Raw genomic sequence first — 24,444 nt, forward strand, 5'->3', positions numbered from 1 at the left:
ATTACTAGAAGTCACTTCTGGATGAAGATTTTAGTAGGACTGAGAGAACAGAGGACAAATTCAGATCTGTGGTGAGAATTTGGAATCAGCTTACTTTAATTTAGCTAAGAAAATACATTAATTTTCATTAGTCAAGATGTTAATCCCAAGAAATTGAAAATTCATTTTTTGGATTCATTTCTGCAGTACTAATTGGATATAAAAAGGCATGCAGCTATTACCCATATGCCCATGGCCAGAGTAAAGGAAAATCATCTCCCATGCCTTTGACCCTGGTACCTTTTCAAGTAGGTTGAAACGTAAGTGGAAGGAGCAATTGTCTGTGGAGTTTCATTTCCCTTTGCTTCATCCCGCCACAGCTGCCTGTTGTAAGAGCCACTCCTCACCAGATGAACAGCTGATTCTCTGTACAGGCATGAAAGAAAACCAAAACAAAACACTGATTCTTATCACCAGTGTTTGTCCACACTCCAAAGCAAACAGAGAGAAGAGCCAAATAGGCAAACTGTAATATGGCTAATGAAACAGATTGATTTCAATTGATTCAATTCAATTGTTTATTATACCTATTTTCTGTATAGAAGGAGGAAAAGTATTACTGTTGTTTTCTTTTATTAACTTCGAAGACAACTACCTTCAACATAAATTCCAAATCTTGTCTCTAACCCTGTTGTAATGAAAAGTCACTATTGTCCTTCTTCAAAATGTTTTGCAGATCAGTCCCAGAAGTAGATTGCTCATAAATAAGCAGAGATGGGGGTTTCTGGAAGCCTCTTTAGCATTATAAGTGAAAAAGGCACCCAGGAAAGGATTGCAGTAGGATTTCTGATCCACAACTGTGAACTCAGGGTCTTTGTTACAAAAGCCATGGGTCTCCATGTTTCACAAGGTTCTCTAAGCAGTCTTTTTTTAAAAACAAAAAAAAAAGATTTATTTATTTATGCATACAAGAGCTGGGGTACAGGCCAAAGGTGCAAGGGGTGAGAGGATTCACCAGAGACAGAGAGGGGAAAAGAGCAGGCAGACTGACTGAAATACACTGCTGAGGGGAGCAGCAGGCGAGCCAGGAGAGGTCTGCTGTGCCATGTGGGTACTCCCTGGCCGGGGATCGAACTCATGTTGCAGTGGCTGCAGATTGCTTCATAGGTTGCATCTTAACCCCCTGTGCCACCAGGGAGGCCCCATCTAGGCAGTCTTTCCTGAACTTTATTGTGCATGTGAATCTAAGATTCTAATTAAGCAAGTTGGGGGTGGTGCTTAAGGGTCTGTTTTTCTAACTTGCTTCCAGAAGCAAGGTTCTAGGTCATGTACTGCTTTGAGATGCAATACTTCATTTTAACTGATGAGGAATTCTTGAAATTTTATCTGCTGACAAATTAGAACTTGATTAATTCAATCAAACAACAACACTTTCAGTGTTTACCATGGGCTAGGCATTGTGCTGAGTACTAGGGGTTCTTGACAAACCAGACAGACACAGACCCTACTATACAGAGCCTGCTGGTGGACTAAAACAAATCCACTCTTGAAGGGTCAGAGAAGACTTACTAAAGACAGCACTATCTAAGCTGGAGTTAGAACCCAAAGGGCAAAGAGTGGCAAGGCAAGGGAGAAATGGCAGGGAGGAGTCCTAAGAACACAAGGAATAAACAACATGTAATGTACTAAGTACACCTGAAGAAAGACAGCAGAGAAATCTCTAGGAGATCACTACAACCAGCACAGTTAGAGAGGACCATCAACTGGCCAGTGTTAGGATTACCTGTTCTCCTTTTCTTCAATATCACTTGTGTTGTTGAGCCTCCGGGATGCTAGTGAACTAAAATAGCTTTTGTTTTCTCTCTCCTGTAAAATCAAAACAAGTAAAACACAGGGAAGGTACAATAATGACACAGTGTAAAACATTTTGGGCTGAAAAAAGCATAACTTAGTAGATGCAGATACTCTTATTTCTAAATCCAATACCCATTCCAGCTTAAGTGGCATTACAAAAAGTTAGTTTTCAAAGGCTTATTCCTAACGTTCCTCCATTAAAAACCAATGTGTAGGGAAATAATTCTCAAGAGAAAAAGTCAGGATGATCAAATAAGGGAAAAAACAGCACTACACAAAGCAGCAGCTCTGCCTAGAAAGGAGGCGGCGTTGAAAAGCTACCAACACAAACTCCACCCTAAGCGTTTGATGAAATAAGCCTATTTCTTCCACAGCCCACTTTTCCTTTGAAATGAGTCTCAAGAGCACAATAGCAAATGCTGCAGAGGTAATCCAGGCGGCATGCCTCCTCTTCTTGAGCAGTCACCAGAAATGCAGGATAGAGCAAGGGGACTGTAAAAACCAGGAAGACCTGACCCCAGAGATGGGCACCAAGGAGCCCGATAAAATTTGGAAGCAAAAGTAAAGAAATAAAAATATCCTCATCTTGGATGACTACAGAGATGAGCTGTTTGTGAAGTGAGCCTGGTCATACATCTAATGAAAAATTGAGACAGCTAAAGAATTTTTTTTCTAAGTGCTAATTTGCCTGAGCTTCTATAAGGAGTCAAAGTCCAGCTAATAAACTTAACTTTTAAACATCAAAAGAAAAAATTATTGGTATTGTTTGCAGAGGGATCTTTCAGGCCATAGCCAAATTTTCATGTTTCTGGCTCACTTTTATGCCCTAGGTAAGGAGAGTCAGGAAGAATGAACATAAGGTGTGCCAAAAGGGAAGGCCTTTGCTCTTTTTTTAGCCAAGAATTACTTGACGAAACCATCAAGTGCCTGGCCCCTTTAAGGACCAGAATCAAATCAAGGACTAGAAAATACTTTCTTTTGTTCCTGAGAACCGTGCCTTGGGACTCTCTTCTCCCCTATCCAAACTGCACCTTATCTTTATTGTCCAGAGCAGAAATCCGGGGGCTTGATGAAGAGCGGTAGATGGAGGAGCCTCGGTCTCTTAGGGTGTCCCTGGAATTGGCCACTTCACTCAGCATGTTGTGGCTGCCAGTTTTCCTGAGTCCCAGTCTCCAGGAGGAGGGAGATTCATCCTTAGGCTCGTCTGGCTTGTTAAAAAGACTGGAGGAAAACTATGAGGGAAGTAAAGAAAAGAAAAAAAAAAAAGGTCCTGATGATTCTTTTCTGCCTATTTGTCTTTTTCACCTCAACTAAGTAACCTCTTGTGGCTCCCAGGTGTGTTACTGACTGCACTATGGGGAAATAGAATATCCAAATTAATTTCACAGTACTCACTCTCCTAGCAGAAGAGGCAGAGAAGGTATTTTGCGCTGGTGTTGGTGTCTGCTCTGTGGCACTACTTTTGCTTTCAGAGTTGGAGTAGTTGACAATGGCCTCTGGCTTTTTATCTGTTATTTGAGACAAAAGAAGCAACAGGTACAAGTAGGGAAAGTTTGTATCTGTGTGTTTATATACTTTTCTACTAATAGAAAACCTTTACCCATTATCAAAACAGATTATTGGGACCATGGGATGCTTGGACTCAAACTATGATGAAATCTCTAGCAAACACTGCCATAAGAAAATAAAATCCATGGTATTCCTATCATAGCACCCTCTAACTCCAGTTCCTAGACACAAAACTGAAAACTATCTTCACATTACATATCACATGTAAAGTTCAGCAGTAACTGCATATTAACAATCTATTCTGTTTTGAGGGATTGGGCAGGCAAAATTAGAAAAAGCGTAAGATACGCCCTGACTTTCCAGGTTAATTACAACTAAGAAAAGCGCCTACCCAAGCTCATATGTAATGAGGTTGCTAAATTGGCTCATTCAGAGCAAGTGCTTTAGGAGTTCAGAGAAGAGGCAAATCCTCTGAGAAGGGAATGATAAGGAAAGATGCCATAGAGGAAGTTGGAAGACAAATTCCAGTTGGCAGGAGGAAGAAAGGATATGAGTAATGGCTCAGAGACCAAAATACACACATTTACTGGTCAGTGCAGAGGCAAACCTAACTTAAATGATGGGTATTCTGGGGATCACAATAAGAAATAGGGGTGGAAAGGATTACAGAGGATATTGCAAGTGAAGCTATAGCATTTTAGTACTTGAACCCTCACAACATAAATAGAAGTGGTCCATCTTATGGGGCCACCAAGCAGAAACCATGTCTGCTCATTCACTGTGTACATCAGATAACTAGCAGAGAATGAGACAGACACCAGTGGGTGCAGAGGGCATCTGGTCTACATACTTCGGGCACAGAGCCCCAGAGTAACCCATCCATGAGTTATGTGCCAATTTTAAGCTACATCCTAGCTGTATGACCCTGGCAAGTTACTTAATATATTTGAACTTCTATTTTCTCATTGACTAGTCAGGGATTTTAATTCTTGCCTTATGAGTTACTATAAATATCAGAGGTAATATTTTTAAATTGTGTCACTATTTTTAATTATAGTTCACTGGCCACAGTAAGTCTCTAGTAAGTGTTTTATTATTATTCATATTCTTATTTTGTGGTTATTGGGAATATTCAAGACATTCTTAAACACTACCTGAATCTTTCTATCCCCAAGAAATCTACCTCACTATCCAAATGTGGTGAAATGTGATAGCAGTAACTCCCAAGGAATCCATATCCTGTGTAGCACCCTCTCCTATTGGCTCTGGACTTGGCAATGTGACTTTTATGGCCACTGGGACATCAGCAAAAGTGACATAAGAAGAGGCAAGGAAAGTACTTGTGCATTGAGCTTTACTTTTGTAATCTAGTTGCCATGTGACGGTAAAAGACACATAGCACTTGACCCAAACATCCTGGTCGAGCAGCAGAAGGGTGAGTAAGGCCCCCAGGAACAGTCATTTCCCAGCTGACTTACTAACAGATCACAAATACATGAGTGTTACCATACGCACATTACAGTACGAGTAAAAGAAATATCTTCTAGGTTGAGCTCTTCCCAAGATTGCCAATCTATACAATTGGGTGCATATAAATAGCTGTTTTGGGAGACTTGTATGCAGCAATATATAACTAATACACCAAATGTTTAAGTCAAATAAATAAAAGGGAAAAAACAGAACTCAAAATCAAAATGATAACATTCACCTTCAAATATAATTGGTATGCTTTACCACAACATATTATATGTAAGATACATGATAGCTTCCATTTTATAAGGTTATATCTATGGATCTTTAAAAACAGGATAAATGCATTTAACAGTACATATGTGTATGTCAGGCATCACTGCAAAAGTTTAGACATAATCCATTTCCCCACATACTACCAATATATATGTACTGAGCACCGGCATGTAGCAGGCCATGTGCTAGACAGTGTGGAAGGCAGAGAGAAACATGACATGTAATACAGTAAAAGTGCCTTGAAAACATATGGGTGGGGGAAGAGGAGAGGAGATGTGAGGGAAAAAAAGGAAAAAAATGTTAATACTAAGCAGGTTAGATACTATAAAAGAGGTTCAAACAAATAAAAGGGAAGCAAAACTTGTATCTCTGATGATAAGCTTTCATAAAGGAAGTTGACTGGAACTGGGCTTTGGGACATGAATAAAATTTCAACTGGCAGGGAACCATCTGGCTTCTGCCTGCATCAGGACACCGGAACTGCTCTCTGACATTACCAGTGGTTGCCTAATTCACACACCCTCTGTAATCTCTCCCTTCTCACTCCTGCACTGGCTTCTCTGATGCCAAAACACATGTCCTGATTTTCCTCAACCCTTCTGACCATACCTTCTTTGCCTCCTCCACCGATTCCACTTAACTTCCTAAACACAGCTGCCACAACCTGCTTTTCTCATACCTCTTTTCTCTATAATCTCTCCCTCAGGAAATACTATTCTAACCCACAGCTTTTACTTCAGAGGCAGGCAATTTTCACATTTTGCTCTTCCCTTGCTACTTTGAGGAGCCCCAGATCAAAGTCAGGATCTCAGACACGCCACTTGCCAATAATATGAAACCTAATTTGCCTAACTTCCCACTGTGCCAATTTCTTCTTTGAAAAAGTGGTGGTAATAATATATACCTTAGAATGCAGTTATAGGGATTTAATTACAATGTTTAAGTGTGTAGCAAAGAAAAAAGCACTAAGTAATTGGAAAGTGCAATTATAATCCCCAAACTTTCTTCCTAGAGGAAGACTGCATTTATAGCTTATGTAACGTGTGTTTTATTAGTGGATTATCTAGTCCCCTGTGTTCCCTACATGCATTCATCAAAAAACATGTACTGAACGTGTACACCTGCAGGTGCTGAGCGCTGTGCTGAGACCTGGGCGCATAATGATAAACCTAGAGTGCCCCACAAAATGATGAGTGCTAAAACAGAGGCAACTGTGCAGTACCAGAGAGATACAAATAGGGGAAGAACTATCATGAGATGGAAAACAGTGAAGTGGTCCACTACTTTTTAGCCTCTTGTATAGGAAAACTTAAGGAAAGATTTCTTCAGTCTGGTAGATTCTATAGCTGCTAGTAGAAACCTCTCAATAAGTATTTGATGGCCAGAAATGAATTCTAAGGCACAAATACATATTCAGGGGTAGGAAAGCTCAGGGCATGTTTGAGGGCATGCAAGTGTATGTCCTCACCTATATGTGCACCGGAAAGGTCAGCTGGAGCTAGATTACAATAGGTCTGGAAGGACAGGCTACAGGGTTTGGAGTTAACTCTGCAGGTAGAGATGGAATGGGGAAGTTGGTCATCAAAGGTTTCTGAAAAGAGGTATAGCCTGATCAAAAAAGGGAGCAGTGAGTACTTTACTCCAACAGTAATGTGGAGATGGGTTGGAGGGAACAAAGGACTGGAAGCCCATGGGACATAGCAGGAAGCAATTATGGTAGTTCAGGTAGTTCCCTCCCAATCTTCTAAAGCCTTGGTAGCTAGCAAAATGATCCAGCATAGAGCAAGCCCAGATATTAATTCCATACAATATTGAAGTCTAGGACATGCAAGTATTGAATAACAATAAAAATTTTAAAAAGATGGACACATAACTTTTGATATATACTACACTAGCATTTCCAGAGCAAGTTGTACCTGCTTAGTATTAGAAATCCAAGTCCTAATGAATAAAAGGTCATCTCCTATACTACAAACTTAGCTGGTGCCTGTCTTCTCTGCAGAATTCTAGTCTCTTAACTTCCTTTGGTACATTCCATAAGCCTCAGCGACTGGGAAATGAAGAAAGGCAGTATTCTCCCATAACTAAGAAAAACCAGGTCAGTAAAGTAAAACCTCATTGGGAGCTGGGGCCCGCATAAACAGAATGAGCTAAATGTCTTCATTATGGGTAGCCAGCCATCGCAGACTGTTAGAAGAAAACATAGACTCCTTTATAAATTTCATGTGTTCCCCTTACCCCTCTAACTTGGTTTTCTAGATGGAAACATTTCATTCTCTAATGGACTAAAATCTGGATTACAATATGCCAGAGAACATGGGTCATATGTACCATAAAATCTTCATTTATCATTAACTTCAAATTATCAATGAGAACTATTTAGTTGCAATTGAACTTCTATTCAGTAAAACCCATTGTCTCTTCTCAGTGTTTGCCTGATTAAACACCAAGACCTCTGGTAGTTTTGTGGTTTATGGGCCTGATCAATGTTAAGCACCTTGCTCTCACTGGTGGGGTTCCTCACTTGCCATATAATACATTTAAGAAGCTCCGTGGATGTGCATATTATCAACATGAATCATAAAAGCTAACATGATTTTGTTCATTCTTCAATCTCTGACTTAGGAATTATAGCAGCTTTACATAATGAAAAGGAATAAAAAAGATTTGGGGCTTCTGTTTGGGGACTCAGATAAACCTGAGAACAAAATGCAAATTTTCACTAGTTGGTTAACTAGCTGCTTTGCCAAAAGTGCCTCTGCAAGATCTCAGCTCCTTTCCCTCATGATACACTGAATTTTTGGAATCTGATTTCTACACCATCTACCAACCCAAGGTCAGAACAACTGGCTTCCTCACAGCTCTTACAGTCAGGTTGTCATGAGCAAGCTGATATCTTTTCTTTAAAAACTAAACTTAAAGCTTTTTGTGGGGTGCTCTGAGCCCTACTTAGCTCTCCAGAGAGCAGTGGTCTCCTCACACTACGGAAATAGAGGATCTCTGCTATCAACACCTTCACATTACCTGCCTCCTTCTCAGTTTCTGACTCAGAAGCTTCATCTTCACCTTCCTCCTCCTCTGAGCTGGAGCTGCTGGATTCTTTGTTTTCTTCCTCCATTTCTTGGGATTTCGGTGTCTCCTCTTCATAGAGCATCTTCTCTTTGCTAAATTAGAGATGACAAATTTGAGAATTTTTCAGAAATGACAATTTCATAAGTTCATTGACAGTAGTAGCAATAATAGAAATGTATTCAAATCCACCTTTACATTGTATTCTTCATTGTGTCCACGGTTTTTGAAGACTAGCTTCAATATCTGACTTTAGAGTGTGATTTAAGAAAATCTAATGTATTCAACACACAGCAAAAAGGAAGGTTTATGAGTCTTGTAATGGTGGAGCATTAAATAAATGATTTAAAAAATCATTAAATAAATGATTAAATGATAAAAATCATTTAATAAATATTTGCTGAGTGCTTATTACACAATAGGACTCACACTAGGCACTAGCATGGTGGTAAACAAAACAGACATGGTCCCTGAGCTCACAGAACTTACAGGAAGGGAAGCATCTGGGCATGCGTACTCCTAACTAAGAAATTTCTAAGTTTAAAACATGTTCACTCATCTTCAGTGTCTCTCCCACATATCAATACCACCCGCTTTCCCCTCAAACATTCCCACATATTTAAAGATCATTTGGCTAAAATCAAACATTGTTTCTTTACTATGTAAATTCTCAAGCTAAATATGTCACACATCGCACACCCAGACGTGGCGCAGCTTATCACAGTCCTCCAGCCCCAAGTATCTTACTTCTTAAAGAGGCCACTCTGCAACTTGTTGTTCAGGTCTGACTCAATGAGTTTATTCCGTGTCTCTTTTTCACTTCGAAGCTGGAAATTGAGGAAACAGAGAAGAATTTGTTGGTAAAAAAAACAAACAAACAAAAAAAACAGGGAAGAATTTGTTGGAAAAAAAAACCAGCAGCAATGAGAGAATTAAAAATGATACTGTCATTAAGAAGAAGACAGCACCAACAGAAAAGGGAAGATGAGGACTGAGAAAAAAAAAAGAGACATATAAGTGGGGTCTCCTTCAAAGATATTGACAGAAAAATATCCTCCCCCAAGGTAGAAGAGAAAAACCATGGTGTTAGAGCTTCAGTAAAATTGCCCCTATATCAAATATCCAAACCCAATCTTCCAAAAAAGCCTCGCCTGTGAAAGACAAAAAGCAGAAGGAACTTTCAAAGAATACTTTGTGATCTACACATTGAATCAAGTTGGAAAGAGTTCTAAAGAAGGAAAAAAAAAAACTACCAAATGAGAAATAAGACCTAAGAAAATATTACTTGGTATTTGAATACATGTTCTAGACAAAATATATTTATATCCCTGGATCCTGAAGTTATTCAGGGAACAAAGAGAAGCACCATTTCCAGTAGTGGAGCAATGTTATTTAGTGAAAATATTGTTTATGTTGGGAAAAAAAACAGGACTAGGCTGCATAAAAGATACACAGAACTCTATATTATCTTGTAACTTTATGTGAGTTTATGAATTATTTTAAAATGTAAACTCTGAAAAAAAAAAAACAACACAAAAGCTCACCAATGCAAAGCATATGTCTCATATTAGGAAGGCCTCTCCCTGCTAAATAACAGCACTGACATTGTACGTGGAGTCCTAGCATTTAGTGATTCCAATGCTCATCAAAGAAAACAAAATCAGGGCCTCCCCAGTGGCGCAGCGGTTGAGTGCTGGGTTGCGAAGCTGCCCGCGCCCTCTGCGGCGCCAGTTCGATCCCCAGCTGCTCCCCGGCCACCGGAGGAGGGTCCCACATGGTGCGCAGACCTCTCCTGCCGCGCCTGCTGCTCCCCTCAGCAGTTATTTCATCAGTCTGCCTGTTCTGTTCCCCTCTGTGGCTCTGGTGAATTCTCTCACCCTCCCGCGCTTCTGACTGTACCCAGTGCATGTATAAACAAACAAAACAAACAAACAAACAAATAAAAAAAAAAACATAAAAAAAATAAAAAAAATTAAAAAAAAGAAAACAAAATCAACTAAAAGTGGTGTCTGAGCTTCACAAGTATGACTTTCCCACTGAGTCTGGAGTAAGGAGGCTCTTCATGTTGCCAGTCCAGACAAGATGCAGAACATGCAGAAGGGTAGATGTAGATATGGTTGCTTTGTTCCCATCCCTGAGCTATATTCTTTTATTTGGCTGTTACTCACATTTGCCCTAAACTTAAATTCATATGAGCTCAGCCACAGTCCATACAAAGGAAAAAACAAAGGAAAATTAGTAATTTTTTTCTGTCACACCTGTTCAAATTCTCAAGCTCCTGATATGACTGATCTTTATTCTTTATTGCCAAATTACTTAGGCCCCTTATAGATAGTACCCTGGTACTCTCTATGTCTGAAAAAAAAAACAAAAAAACAACACTCTGATTTGAACATATGACATTCATTTTCTAGAACTCAAGTATAATTGTTAGTTTGTTACTGTTTTTAAAGAGTTTCAGATGTAGGAAGTCTAGCTTAGAATGAGTAAACTTTAACAACAGTGGTTTCTGGGGTATTTTCTTCTAACAGACTGTAGATAATCCCTGAAAGGAACAATTACCATCTCTGGAATGCAGATATGTCTATTTCAGCTATCAGCAGACATAACTGAAATGAGGGATTAAGATACCTGCTGTGGATTGCAAACTCTTACAAAAGCTTTAAAAGCATCAACTAGATACTCACCACATTCTGCTTCTTCTGGAGCATCTCCAAGTGCTCCACAAGACCCTCATCAGCCACATCAAATGGTGTCTGTCCCTGGCAAAGACAAGTTGTACCACAATCAACAGAAAGCAAAAGTGCTGCTCATGTAATTGATATTTATTCAATATTCATTTTATGTATTGATTCCTATGATAGCTGCTTCCCCTAATGAATCTATATTTTGATAATGCCTTCTTCTATCATAGAGGAAACATAATAAGAAACAGAACATCCTTTAAATATAGTTTTATATTTTGTTAAATATTATCAGGAAATCATATTTTCTTTTATAATTAAATTTATTTATTTATTTTCTTATATCATTATTCACTTTGATATAGTATTTGCTTTCTTTCCTCAGGTGTAGTGCCCGTAGTTCTCCCACCACCATAGCACTGGTAAACCATCACCATAGTCCCTTGTGCCCTTCCCTCCTGTTTTGTCTCCTACCCCTCCCCTTTCCCTATTGTATGCTTCAGTTCTATGGGCAGCTTGCTAGTTTTGTATTTTCCCTCTGACTTATGTCACTTAGCATAATCCTCTTCCAGCTCCATCCATGTTGCTGTAAATGGCAATGAGTTTATCTTTTTTGATTGTGAATAGTATTCAACTGTGTATATTCCACACCTTCTTGATCCACTCATCGGTTTTCAGTTTTTAGGTTGCTTCTATATCTTGGCTATTGTAAATAGTGCTGCAATAAACACAGGAGAGCAGGCTTCTTTTCAAATCAGTGTTTTCTTTGGTTAGATTTCTAGGAATGGAATCACAGGTTCACTTGGCAGATCCATTTTTAGTGTTTTGAGGAAGCTCCACACAATTTTCCATAGTGGCTGGACCAGTTTGCATCTCACCAGCAGTGTAAGAGGGTTCCTTTTGCTCAACATCTTCGCCAGCATTAGCTGTTGCGTTTTTTAAATATGGGCCATTCTCACAGGTATGAGGAGGTATCTCATCGTGATTTTGACTTACATTTCCGTGATAATTAGTGATGTTGCACATTTTTTCATATGCCTGTTGGCCATTGAGTTTCATCTTTGAAGTGTCTTTTTATCTCTTCTCCCCACTTTTTGCCTGGGTTTTTTGTTTTGTTTTTGTTGAGTTGTGTGAACTCTTTGTAGATCTTTGATACCAGTACCTTATCAGTTGCATGGTGTGCAAATACTTTCTCCCATTCAGTAGGATGTCTCTTCATTTTGGTTACTATCTTTTTTGCTGTACAGAAGCCTTTTAGTTTGATGTAGTCCTAGCTGTTTTCTTCTCCTTCCCTTTACTTGCTTCTGGAGATGAGTTCTCAAAGAGATAAGTTCCTTCTCCTTGCTTCTGATTATTTGTCCTCAAAGATGAGACAATAAACCTGGCCATTTAACAGACTTTCAGACTATTGTTTCTGAGGTTTATGTCATGGAGAGTTTTGCTGATATTTCGTCTATATACTTTGTGGTTTCAGGTCTTATATTCAAGTCATTTATTCATTTTGAGTTGATTTTAGTGTATAGTGTGAGATAGTAGTCTAGTTTCATTCTTCTGCATATGGTGTTCAAATTTTCCCAGCATCATTTATTGAAGAGGCTATCCTTGTTTCAGAGTATATTCTTCATTCCTTTTGTCATAGATTAGTTGGTCACATATGAAATCACATCATTTTTTTAAAGATTTATTTATTTATGCATACAAGAGCTGGGGTACAGGCCAGAGGCATGGTTGGTGAGAGTATTCACCAGAGACAGAGTGGGGAACAGAACAGGCAGATTAACCAGGGTGCACTGCCGAGGGGATCAGTGGGCGTGTCAGGAGAGGTCTGCTGCGCCTTGTGGGTTGCTCCTTGGCAGGCTGGGGATTGAACTTGTACATGAATTCGTGCTACAGAGGCTGCGGACAGCTTCATAGGTTGTGTCTTAACCCCTTGTGCCACCAGGGAGACCCTGAAATCACATCATTTCTAAAGCCTATTGCCTCATAGCAAATAATCAATTGAAATCTCTACTTGTACCTGTGCTAAAATGATCTTAATTGGCATAATAAATTCAATTAGGGTTTCTTAGAAGCTTCGGGAGGGTCAGGGCACATGTGCACTAAAGATTCAATTACAGGAAATCTCTCTTTAAGCGAGAAGGGTTATCTCTTTTAGGAAACATCAGCACAGCTCAGGACCTAACCCACAATTTAAGAATGAAACCTGAGTTCAGGAGATATGTGAAGCAGGTAAGAACATCTACTAATTAAAAATCTGTACCTGTGGATTCCTAGAAAATCAGTAAATAAATGTAGGGATAGGCATTCCAGGGCTGTTAAGTTGCTTGAAATAAGAATGAATAATACTATTTTCAACTAAATGACTAGGTGTGGCTAGAACCAGGCTATATGCTTTCAAATTAAAATAAAATAAATCTTTCATATCTTACCATAGAGAGTGGCATTAGGCTTCCCCAATTCAAAAGGGCAAATATCTCTTTTTCCTTTTTTTAGGGGCGTCAACATAAATTGAGTCAGAAAGCTAGATGAGTAAAAGTTTTATGTTACAGAGCAAATATCTTGATGCTGATGATGGGGGTGGGTGAGAAGAACCACAGTGACCAGCGATGCATATTTCCCTGGACAATAAACCTGGCCATTCAACAGATTTTAAGCCTATTGCACTAGAGACCCCATAGCAGATCTTACTGCCCTTCCAGAGAGTCGAGCTTACTAACCAGCTTGTTTCTGATGTCCATGTCACAGAGTGCTTCTGCAAGGATGGAGCACGCCTCTTTTACCCCCCAGTGTGCCGCAGCATGGAGGGGAGTCCAGCCATCATGATCCTGCACATTGAGCTCATAGCCAGCCTGAATTAAAAGCCTAAGAAGAAAACCCCAAAACAAGATATTTATCTCCTCTATATAACAATTTTCTGCCAAATAAACTATCATCTAATTAATAATTCACCTAATATCACCTAATTGATTTTGGCCCTGAACCAAAGGGGACCACTGATGGCTTCTGCCCTCTAATGCACAGCTCAGGTGTCACAGTTATTATACAGAGAACCATTCACAGATAACATTTATCAACCATTTGGTATTGAGGAAGACTGTTTGGTATTTCTAAGGCACATCCATGTTACACTGCACAAGAGGGGTGTATGGAAAGACATGTACCTGAGATTAACCAAAGCCTCATTCAATTAGCCAAATTATAGGAGTCTATCACCAGGTGGGCTTTCCATTTTTCAATGCAGGGAGAAAGTAAAGCAGAGCTCAATTATTTTTAGAGTACTTTACTAGCTTTCTATATGGTATTTCTAGGACATCACATGCTTATTGTAGATTCTCATATCTCCAGCTTTTGAAAGTATCTTTAGGGGCTCACTATAAAGCTATAATATGTGTACATGGAGGAGGAAGGTAGGACTGGTGGGCCCCAACTGCACTGGGCTGATTGAGGTTACCTTTATCGTGAACCTCCAGACATCTTCCAAGAGTATAAATGCTACTCTCGGGCAGAAATGGGGTGCCAACATACTGCCACACCGACTAGAAACCCCGAATTAGGTGGAATATAAATCATTGAAAAAACCTGGCAACAACTACATGCACAATGCTTTTAACAATCCATGTATTTGGGAAAGCCTGTCAGCTTTAAGCACCAAGAGCTACATAAAGCATGTACAGATGTAAGGAAAAAATGAGGAAAAAATGAAACAGGTAGAGTAGCAGAATACACATCCCTCACACAAGTGTGATTATCCTACCTAAAGAGTAGTGTCGCACATTGAAGGTCTTTATAATTAATCTAATGAGTCTGAGGAAATTGTGCCTAAAGAAGACCAAAATAATCCCAAGTCTGTCCAGTATCACATGTCATAAGATGAGGAGACTGCAGGGATATTAATGATGAATCATAGATCTGGAAGACAGTACATGAGGTCACCTTGCACACCAGTGTGCCTCAGACCTTTTCATATTATTCATGTCAGTAAGAAGCTAGATGATGGTAGGAGGGAGAGGACCCATACATACCCAAATAAACCAAAATGTGAGAGAAGACTAAATGATCAGAGAGAAAACAAGCAAAAAAAGAAGCACAGCATAGTTGAAAATCTTTCACCCTCTGCTTCCAATACCCAACTCATCTTCCTCTGGTCAGCCAAACCCCTGGGTGAGGAAAATGGACAATACCTGAGCACCTCAGAGTAGCCCTTGGCAGCAGCCACATGGAGGGCCGTGGCCCCAGAGCGGGCCTGCCTCACATCTTCTATTTTCCCACTGTTGAGCCACTGGCGAGCATCCTGCAACATCTGTTGTTCTTCTTCTTTTCTTGACTGCTCTAGGTCAACTCCTATAAAAAACAGTTACAAGATAACCAACATTACTAAAGGTCCACTTAAATCTGACATATTTTCCTGAGATTGAAAACATAACAGAAATATAAGCACAAAAAAGTTTAGTCATCAAGCTGGGTAGTCATCAAATTCAGACTTCATTTAGAAGAGCAGTGGCATTTCTCCACATATTAACATTCTTATCAGCATTAAATTATCAAGTAAAATGTCTATGATGCAGGCCCATTATGGTAACCGCATAAAACTGTTTTCAATAGAAGAGAAAAACCAAAGGAGCATTCTTTTGATATATTTGCAAAGTACTTTATATGTTGTAACATTTTAATTTCCCAACAACCTTTTGAGGTAAATACCATAAACATTCTTATCTTCATTTAACAGATAAGAAAACAAACACAGAAAGAGTAGGTAACTTGCTCAAGGCCAGAAAACACACTAGAAGTGTCACCAGCACTCAGATATCCTCAGTTCCTGTCTACCATTCTATTCCTCTCACTACACCATAATGTAAGTAACAAAAAACTTGGTTTCAGGCATGATATATGTTAAAAAATTAACTACCTCTAAAGTTCACTTCATTTTGCAGGAAAATACACTGACCTGTAGCTATATAATCTAGTGCAGAGGAGCGGATGATGTGCAGTTAAAACTGCCAAGGGAATGCAGATTTTGTTTCCCTTTAAACCAGTATGGACAAAGTCCTACTCCCTCTCCCAGATCCCCACCCTGTGTGTCTCTGGTTTATAGTAGCTTGTTGATTTTGATTTTACTTTATTATAATTAGGTTTGGGGGGTGGGAATTGTATGGGGACTACAACCAAGATGAAAATGCATACACTGTGCAAAAATGAAAAATGATGTAAAAAATGTATAAAATAAAAAATACATAACTAAAAAAAATTGAAATTCCAATTCCAAAAAAACAACAAAAAAAACCCAAAAAAAACCAAAAAAACTGTGGAGGAAGTCCAAGGTGCCAACAATACTCCTGCATGTGGGCAAATGAGAAGGAGTTGGGGTAGAGCATTCCCCATTATAGAAAATAATGAAGCACCCCCAATATAAACATACCCATTCAAAGAGTTGTCTTTTTTTTTTTTAAAAGATTTATTTATTTATTTATACAAACACTGGGTACAGTCAGAAGTGTGGGAGGGTGAGAGAATTCACCAGAGCCAGAGAAGGAAACAGAACAGGCAGACTGACGAAATACACTGTTGAGGGGAGCAGTGGGCGGCAGGGGAGGTCTGCGCACCATGTGGGACCCTCTCCCAGGGGCCAGGGATCGAATCGGCGCTGAGGAGGCTGCGGGCAGCTTTGCAACCCAGCGCTCAACCGCTGCATCACCGGGGAGGCCCCCAATCAAAGAATTTTATACTCATTAGCAGGCTTTATCAGAGCTTGTCTGCTGCCTTCCAGGTTGTTAAAAATGAGAACCGGTGAACTACCAGGGTTATGTCTGATGTGGGGAGATGGATAAGGTAAAGAGGTCAACAATTCATTTCATTTCTTTTCCCCCACATTTTTTTTTAAGATTTATTTATTTATTTATACAAGCACTGGATACAGTCAGAGGCGCAGGAGGGTGAGAGAATTCACCAGAGCCAGAGCAGAGAGCAGGACAGGCAGAGTGACGAAGTACACTGCTGAGGGGAGCAGCGGCCAGCAGGAGAGGTCTGCGCGCCATGTTGGACCCTCTCCCGGTGGCAGGGGATCGAACCGGCGCTGCAGAGGCTGCGGACAGCTTTGCAACCCAGTGCTCAACTGCTGCGCCACCGGGGAGGCCCTTCCCCCACAGTTTTATTGAGATATAACTGACAGAGTATTGTGTATGCAAAAGGTATACAATTATATTTCACACATTTATATAATGCTTTTATAAAAATACATTTATATAATGATTACCACAGCAGGTTTAGTTAACACCTCCACCACCTCACATAATTAGCATTTTTTGATGTGTAATTGACATAGGAGTAGAACATACTGATATTTGTATACACTGCAAAACGATCATCATGATCTACTCTCTTAGCAACATTCAAATATGCAATATACTATTATTAACTATAGTCACTGTGCTGTACATTACATCCTCATGACTTATTTTATATGTAGAAATTTGAGACTTTGACCTCCTTCACTCATTTTGTCCACCCCTGAAATCTGTCTAGTAACCATCAATCTGTTTTTTGTATCTATGAGCTTGGTTTTCAGGTGTGTTTTTTTTAAAGATTTATTTTTGTTTATATATGCATACAAGAACTGGGGTATAGGCCAGAAGTGGTGGGGCAGAGGGTGAGAGGATTCACCAGAAACAGAGTGGGGAGCAGAACAGGCCGATTGACTGAAATACACTGCTAAGGGGAGCAGCGGGCGAGACAGGAGAGGTCTGCTGTGCCATTTGGGTCACTTCCCTGGCCTGGATGGAACTCAGGCTGCAGTGGCTGGCAATAGCTTGATAGCACTTAAACCCCTGCATCACTAGGGAGGCTCCTAGTGTGTTTTTTTATTTTTGTTCTTCTTGTAGGTTCCACATCGAGACAAGATCACATGGCATGTGTCTTTCTCAGTTTGCCTTATTTCACTTAGGAAGATGCCCTCAAGGTCCATCCATGTTGCTGCATATAACACAATTTCCTTCTTTCTCATGGCTGAACAATATTTCATTATACATATTCTGTATAAACTGATCATATAATAAAATTACACACACACAAAAGTACCTTCTTTATCCATTCATCCACAGACTGACATTGAAGTTGTTTCTATATTTTGTTTTTTGTGAATAATGCTGCATTGAAAAAGGGAGTGCAGTCTGCAATCCTAAGTTCATTTCCTTTGGATATATACTCAGATGTGGGGTTACTGGATCATATAATAGTTCTATTTTAATTTTTTGAAGAACCTCCATACTGTCTTTCATAGAGGCTGTACCAGTTTACAATCCCACCAATAGTACAGAAAGATTTCCTTTTCTCCACATCCTCACCAATACATTTTATTTCTTGTTTTTGTGATGATAGCTATTCTGACAGAAATGAGGTGATAGCTCATAGTGTTTTAATTTGTATGTCCCTGATGACAGTGATATTGAGCATCTTTTCCTGTATCTCTTAGTCATTTGTATGCGTTCTTTGGTAAAATGTATATTCAGTTTCTTTGCCAATTTTTTGGTACTGTCTTGCTTACTTAACTATTGAGATATGAGTTCCTTATATTTTTTTGAATATTGGCACCTTATTAGATATATAATGTGCAAATATTTTCTCCCATTTAGGAGATTGCCTTTTCATTTTGTTTATTATTTCTCTTGTCATGCAGTTTTAAAATTTAATATAGTCCACTTATTTAGTTTTGCTTTTGTTGCTTGTACTTCTGGTGTCTTACCAAGAAAATCATTATCAAGAAAAATGTTAAGAAGCTTTTTTTCCCTAGTGTTTTTGTTAGGGGGAAATGATGTTCTGAGTTAATCCCATACAGGCTTTGTGGACCCCACCCCCACTCCAGACTAAAGCCATCAAGACATTGGGAAAGACAAATCCCATCACCACCAAGGGAGGGTGGCTGGGACCTGAGGGTGGAGTTGGGTAGCCAGGTTGGATATAAAAACCAAACACGTGGGCCTTGGGCTGTCTCTGGCTCGCGATTGCTCGCCTCCTGGCTTCACCGCTCCTGGCTGGCGGCCAGCTCTGAGAGCGCCATTTTGGGATTCCTGATCGGCGGATTGGGTAGGACTCATTTAAAACTTTGTCTCCCACTTTTCTCCCAGAGCTGTACATTTCCTCATTTCCCCTTCCCTTGTCAATAAACCTTTTATTAACCTTTCACGTGTGCCTGCAGTAGAGCATTGATAAGTCCTTTTAAGCGCGTGGGTGAGGACCCACAGTCAGGCACCCCGTTTTGTATCGGGGTTGCTCTACAACATTTTCTCCTAGGAGTTTTATAGTTTTAGGTTTTATGTTTAAGTCTTAACTCCGTTATCAAGTGAACTTTTATGAATGATATAAAATAGAGATCCAATTCCACTTTACTGCAAGCTTTTATCCAGTTTCCTCTACCTTTTCCCACTGAGTACTTGTGGTCTCCTTATTCAAATATTAGTTGACAGTGTATGTGAAGGTTTATTTCTGGACTCTGTTCTTTTGTTGGCCTATGTGTCTACTTTTAGGCTAGTACCATACTGTTTTAATTACAATAATTTCATAGTATAGTTTATAATCAGAAGGGTGATATCACCAGTTTTGTTCTTTCTCAGGATTGCTTTGATTATTTGTGGTCTTTTGTGGTTCCTAAATACAAATTTTAGCATTGGTTTTCTATTTCTGTGAAAAATGTCATCAGAATTTTGATAGAATTACATTGAGACAATAGATTGCTGGGTAATGTAGACATTTTAACAATATTAATTATTCTGATGCATGAACATGGGATATCTTTCCACATATTTGTGTCTTTTTCAATTCATTTCATCAAAATATTATGGTTATGGCTATTGTTGTGTAGATTTTTTACCTCCTTAGTTAATTTTATTCCTAAGTATTTTATTATTTTTGATATTACGAATGAGATTGTGTTCTTTTTCAGACAGTTTGTTGTGTACAGAAACATCCATATATAGGCACGGCTTTGGAGATATTGCTAGTTTTGGTTCCAGATCAACACTATAAAGTGACATTGAAGTAAGGCAAGTTACATGAAATTTTTGGTTTCCCAGTGTATATAAAAATTATTTTTACATTAAGCTGTAGTCTATTAAGTAGGAAGATGCAGTAGTATTATGCAGTAGTATTATGTCTAAAAAAACAACATACATATCTTAATTTACAAATGCTTTATTGCTAAAAAAAATCATAACCACTACCTGAGCCTTCAGTGAGTCATAATCTTTTTGCTGGTGAGGGGTCTTGCTTCGATGTTGATAGGTGCTGACTCATCAGGGTGATATTTGCTGAAGGCTGTAGTGCTTGCGGCAATTTCTTAAATAAGACAACAATTAAGTTTGCTGCATTGATTGACTCTTCCTTTCACAAAAGATTTCTCTGTAGCTTGTGATGCTGTTTGATAGCATTTTACCCACAGTAGTATTTCTTTCAAAAGTGGAATCAGTCCTCCCAAAGCCTGCCATTGCTTTGTCCACTAAGTTTATATGACATTCTAAATCCTTTATAATCCTTTGCAGTGTTCATAACATCTTCACCAGGAGTAGAGTACATCTCAAGAAACCACATTCTTTGCTAATCCATTAAAAAGCAATTCCTGCTGAGGTTTTATCATGAGATTGCAGCAATTCGTCACATCTTTTAGCTCTACTTCTACATTTCTTACTATTTCCACCATATCTACAGTTACTTCTTCCACTGATACTTGAACCCCTCAAAGTTATCCATGAGGGTTGAAATAAACTTTCCTCCAAACTCTTGTGAATGTTACAAGTTTTCTTAATGTCATCTAGAATGGTGAGTGCTTTTTAGAAGGTTTTCTATTTACTTTGCCCAGATCCATCAGAGGAATTACTATCTATGCATCTGTAGTCTTACTAAATGTATTGCTTAAAGAATTGAAAGTTGAAATGATTTCTTGATCCATGAACTGTAGACTAGATTAGCAAGTATGAACATTAATCTCCTTGTACAGTTCCATCAGAACTCTTGGGTGCCTGGGTGCACTGTCAATCAGCAGCAACATTTTAAAAGGAATCTTTTTTCCTGAGCAGTAAGTATACAGAGTGGGCTTAAAATGTTAAGTAAACCAAGTTGTAAACTGATCTGCTGTCATGCAGGTTTTGTAATTTGCATTTGTAGAGCATAGGAAGGGTAGATTTAACATTATTCTTAAGGTCCTAGGATATTAGGAATGGTAAGTAAGCATTGACTTTCACTTCAAGTCACCAGCTGCATTAATTCCTAATAAGAGAGTCAGCCTGTTCTTTGAAGTTTAGAAGACAGACATTGACTTCTCCTCTCTAGCTATGAAAGTCCTATATGGCATTTTCTTCCAATATAAGGTTTTATCTGCATTGAAATCTGTTGTTTGGTGTAGCCACTTTCACCCATTATGTTAGCTAGATCTTCTGAATAACTTACTGTAGCTTCTACATTAAAATTTGATGCTTCACCTTGCACTTTGATGTTATGAAGATGATCTTTTTCCTTAAACCATATAAACCAACCTCTGCCAGTTTCAAACTTTTCTTTTGCAGTTTCCTCACCTCTCTCGGCCTTTAAGATAATTTAAGAGTTAGGGTCTTCTGGATTAGACTTTGGCTTAAGAGAATGTTGTGGTTGGTTTAATCTACTATCTAGACCACTTAAACTTTCTCCATGTCAGTAATAAGGTTGTTTCACTTTCTTATCATTCAAATATTCACAGGAATTAACACTTAATTTCCATCAATAACTTTTCCTTTGCATAACTTGGCCTACAAAAGAGGCCTAGTTTTGGGCCTGCCTTGACTTTTGATATACTTTCTTCACAAGCTTAATCATTTCTAGCTTTTGATTTAAACTGAGAGTCATGCAACTCTTCCTCTCACTTGAATACTTAGAGGCAACTGTAGGGTTATTAATTGGCCTGATTTCAATATTGTGTCTCAGAGAGGCCTGAGGAAAGGGAGAGAGACCAGGGAATGGCCAGTGAGTGGATCAGTCAGAATACACACTATATTGATCACTGATTACTGAAAACCATATAGATACAATAATGAAAAAGTAATGAAATATTATGAAAATTACCAAACTGTGACATCGAGACAAAGTGATGTTTCCAACATGCTGTTGGAAAAATGGCACTGACAGACTTGCTCAACACAGGGTTGCCACAAACCTTCAATTTGTAAGAAGAAAAAATACAGCATCTGTAAAGAGCAATAAAGCAAAGTACTTCCTGTACTGATTTTTGTTCACCTGCAATTTTATTGAAGCTATTGATTAGTTCTAAAAGTTTTTTGGTAGAATCTTTAGGATTTTCTGTATATAAGATCATATCATCTATAAACAGATGAATTGTACTTCTTTCAAAATTTGATGGCTTTTATTTTTCTTGCCTGACTGCTCTGGCTGGACTTTCATTAATATGTTGAAGGAAAAGTAATGAGATGGGCAACCTGCTCTTGCTTCTGATCTTAGAGGAAAGCTTTCAGTTTCCTCCATCAAGTATGACATTAACTATGTGTTTGTCATATATAGTCTTTATTAGGTTGAGGGATATTAATTCTATATTGAATATGTTGAGGATCTTTATCATGAGAGGATATTATGTTTTGTCAAATGCTTTTTCTTCACTTACTGAGATGATTCTATGATGTCTTTTATTCTACTAACGTGGTGTGTCACAATGACACATTTATACATATTAAGCCCTCGTTTCTCAAGAATAAATCCCATTTGATTATAGTGAATGATCCTTTTAATTTACTGTTGGGTGGGTTTGCTAATATTTCTATCTATAGAAATTTGCTAAAATTTCTATTTATGTTCATAAAAGTAATTGGCTCTATAAGGTAATTCTTGTAGTGTCCTTATCTGTCCTTTTAGTGTCCTTATCAGGTAATTCTAACCTTGCACAAAGTGTTTAGGAATGTTCCCTCCTCTTTAATTTTCCGGAAGTGTTTCAGAAGGATTGTTGTTAATTATTCTTTGAATATTTGGTATAATTCACCAATGAAACAATGTGATCCTGGATTTTTCTTATTGTTTTACTGATTTAATCTTCTTGCTTGTTATTAATCTGTTCAGATTTTCTATTTCTTCCTGATTCAGCCTTGAAAGGTTATATGTTTGCAGGAACATATCCATTCTTCTATGTTAGCCAATTTGTTGACATATAATATTCATAGTAGTTTCTATTGACCCTTTGCATTTTTGTGGTATCAGCTGTAATCTCTCCTTCATTACTGATTTTATTTATTTGAGTCTTCTTAGTCTAACTAGAGGTTTGTTAATTTTATTTATCTTTCAAAAACAGCTCCTAGTTTCAAAAGAATTTTCCATTGTTTTTCTAGACTCTGTTTCATTTATTTCTGCTCTAATCTTTGCTGTTTCCTTTCTTTCACTAACTTTAGACTTAGTTTGCCCTCCCTGCTTTTGATTCCAGCTCCTTGAGGTATATGGTAGGGGTGAGCAGACCTTCTTTAAAGGACCAGATAGTAAACATTTTCAGCTCTGTGGGCCTCTCAATCTGTCACAACAACTCAACTCTGCTATTGAAGTACAAACACAGCTTTGGATAATGTGTAAACAAATGTACATGACCAGATGTGGCCCCAACTGTTCTAAAGTATCATATCAGGAAAGGCCACCAGAGCTAAATCCTTTAGAATACTACAGATTATGAGCAACACAGTTTAGTAGAAAGACTAAAAATCACTACAGATCAGGTATATGAAATTTTGTGATGATCCTAGCATATTTCCTAAGACCTGCTCTACCATCTATCCAGTTATCTGCATTTTTTAATTAAAAGAACACAGAGACCTCCAAGAGAAAACTCTTGCCCTATTCTCAAAAATGGATTCTTTTAAAAATACAAAAGAGGGCCCCCTTGATTGTACAGGCGGTTGAGCACCGCACTGTGAAGCAGTCTGCAGCCTCTGCAGCATGGGTTTGATCCCGGCCGGCCAGAGAGAATCCCACATGACTAGGCAGACCTCTCCTGTCTCACCTGCTGCTCCCCTCAGCAGTGTATTTCATCAGTCTGCTTGTTCTGTTCCCCGCTCTGTCTCTGGTGACTCCTCTCACCCTCCAGCACAACTGGCCTGTACCCCGGTTCTTGTATAAATAAATAAATCTTTAAAAAATAAAAAAATAAAAATATAAAATAAATATTTTTAAATTTCATTTTTCTAAGTTAGCTTTCTTACCTTAACAAATTACCAGAATAATGTTCATGGTTTGTATGGGTGAAGATCATTTCAGAAGTTACAATAAATATATTCACCAGCAATAAATATATTCACCAGCACTGCTTTCAGCTCTTATCAAAAGAAAAGATGCAAAATCATAAACAAAATATGGCCAGTACTCAAATTTGTGAGTGTACATGAGATACACTGTATCTCTTCTTCGAATTTTATGATGTATAGCCAAAACCAATACTATGTACACACAGTAAGAAATGTTCATGTTCCTCATCAGTCTAACTTGTATCACCAAAAACAAAATCAGGACATCTTAACCATACAATGGGTATATAACCTCAGAACGGCAAATACAAGAAAGAACTGGTTCTCTTTTTGGCATTTAGTCTATTCTTGTGTGA

General features: G+C 38.6%; 1 protein-coding gene across 8 annotated transcripts in view; it reads right to left on the minus strand.

Moving 5' to 3' along the window:
- PPP1R12B (protein phosphatase 1 regulatory subunit 12B) overlaps positions 1–24,444 on the minus strand; it is a 181,290-nt gene that overhangs the window by 110,451 nt on the left and 46,395 nt on the right. For 7 of the 8 annotated variants that reach the window (XM_037496652.2, XM_037496649.2, XM_037496650.2 and 4 more), the window contains 9 exons: positions 15,023–15,182; positions 13,559–13,703; positions 10,845–10,919; positions 8,905–8,984; positions 8,113–8,252; positions 3,229–3,341; positions 2,865–3,065; positions 1,763–1,845; positions 280–405 (listed from right to left, as the gene is read on the minus strand). In XM_037496652.2, coding sequence (XP_037352549.1) covers positions 280–405; positions 1,763–1,845; positions 2,865–3,065; positions 3,229–3,341; positions 8,113–8,252; positions 8,905–8,984; positions 10,845–10,919; positions 13,559–13,703; positions 15,023–15,182 — 1,123 coding nt within the window. Of the gene's footprint in view, positions 1–279; positions 406–1,762; positions 1,846–2,864; positions 3,066–3,228; positions 3,342–8,112; positions 8,253–8,904; positions 8,985–10,844; positions 10,920–13,558; positions 13,704–15,022; positions 15,183–24,444 lie in introns of those variants that run through there. The other variant, XM_037496655.2, reaches the window with a different exon arrangement.

The sequence above is a fragment of the Talpa occidentalis genome, unplaced genomic scaffold, assembly GCF_014898055.3.
Source record: "Talpa occidentalis isolate TD23 unplaced genomic scaffold, MPIMG_talOcc4v2.1 talOcc4.8, whole genome shotgun sequence".
NCBI lineage: Eukaryota > Metazoa > Chordata > Mammalia > Eulipotyphla > Talpidae > Talpa > Talpa occidentalis.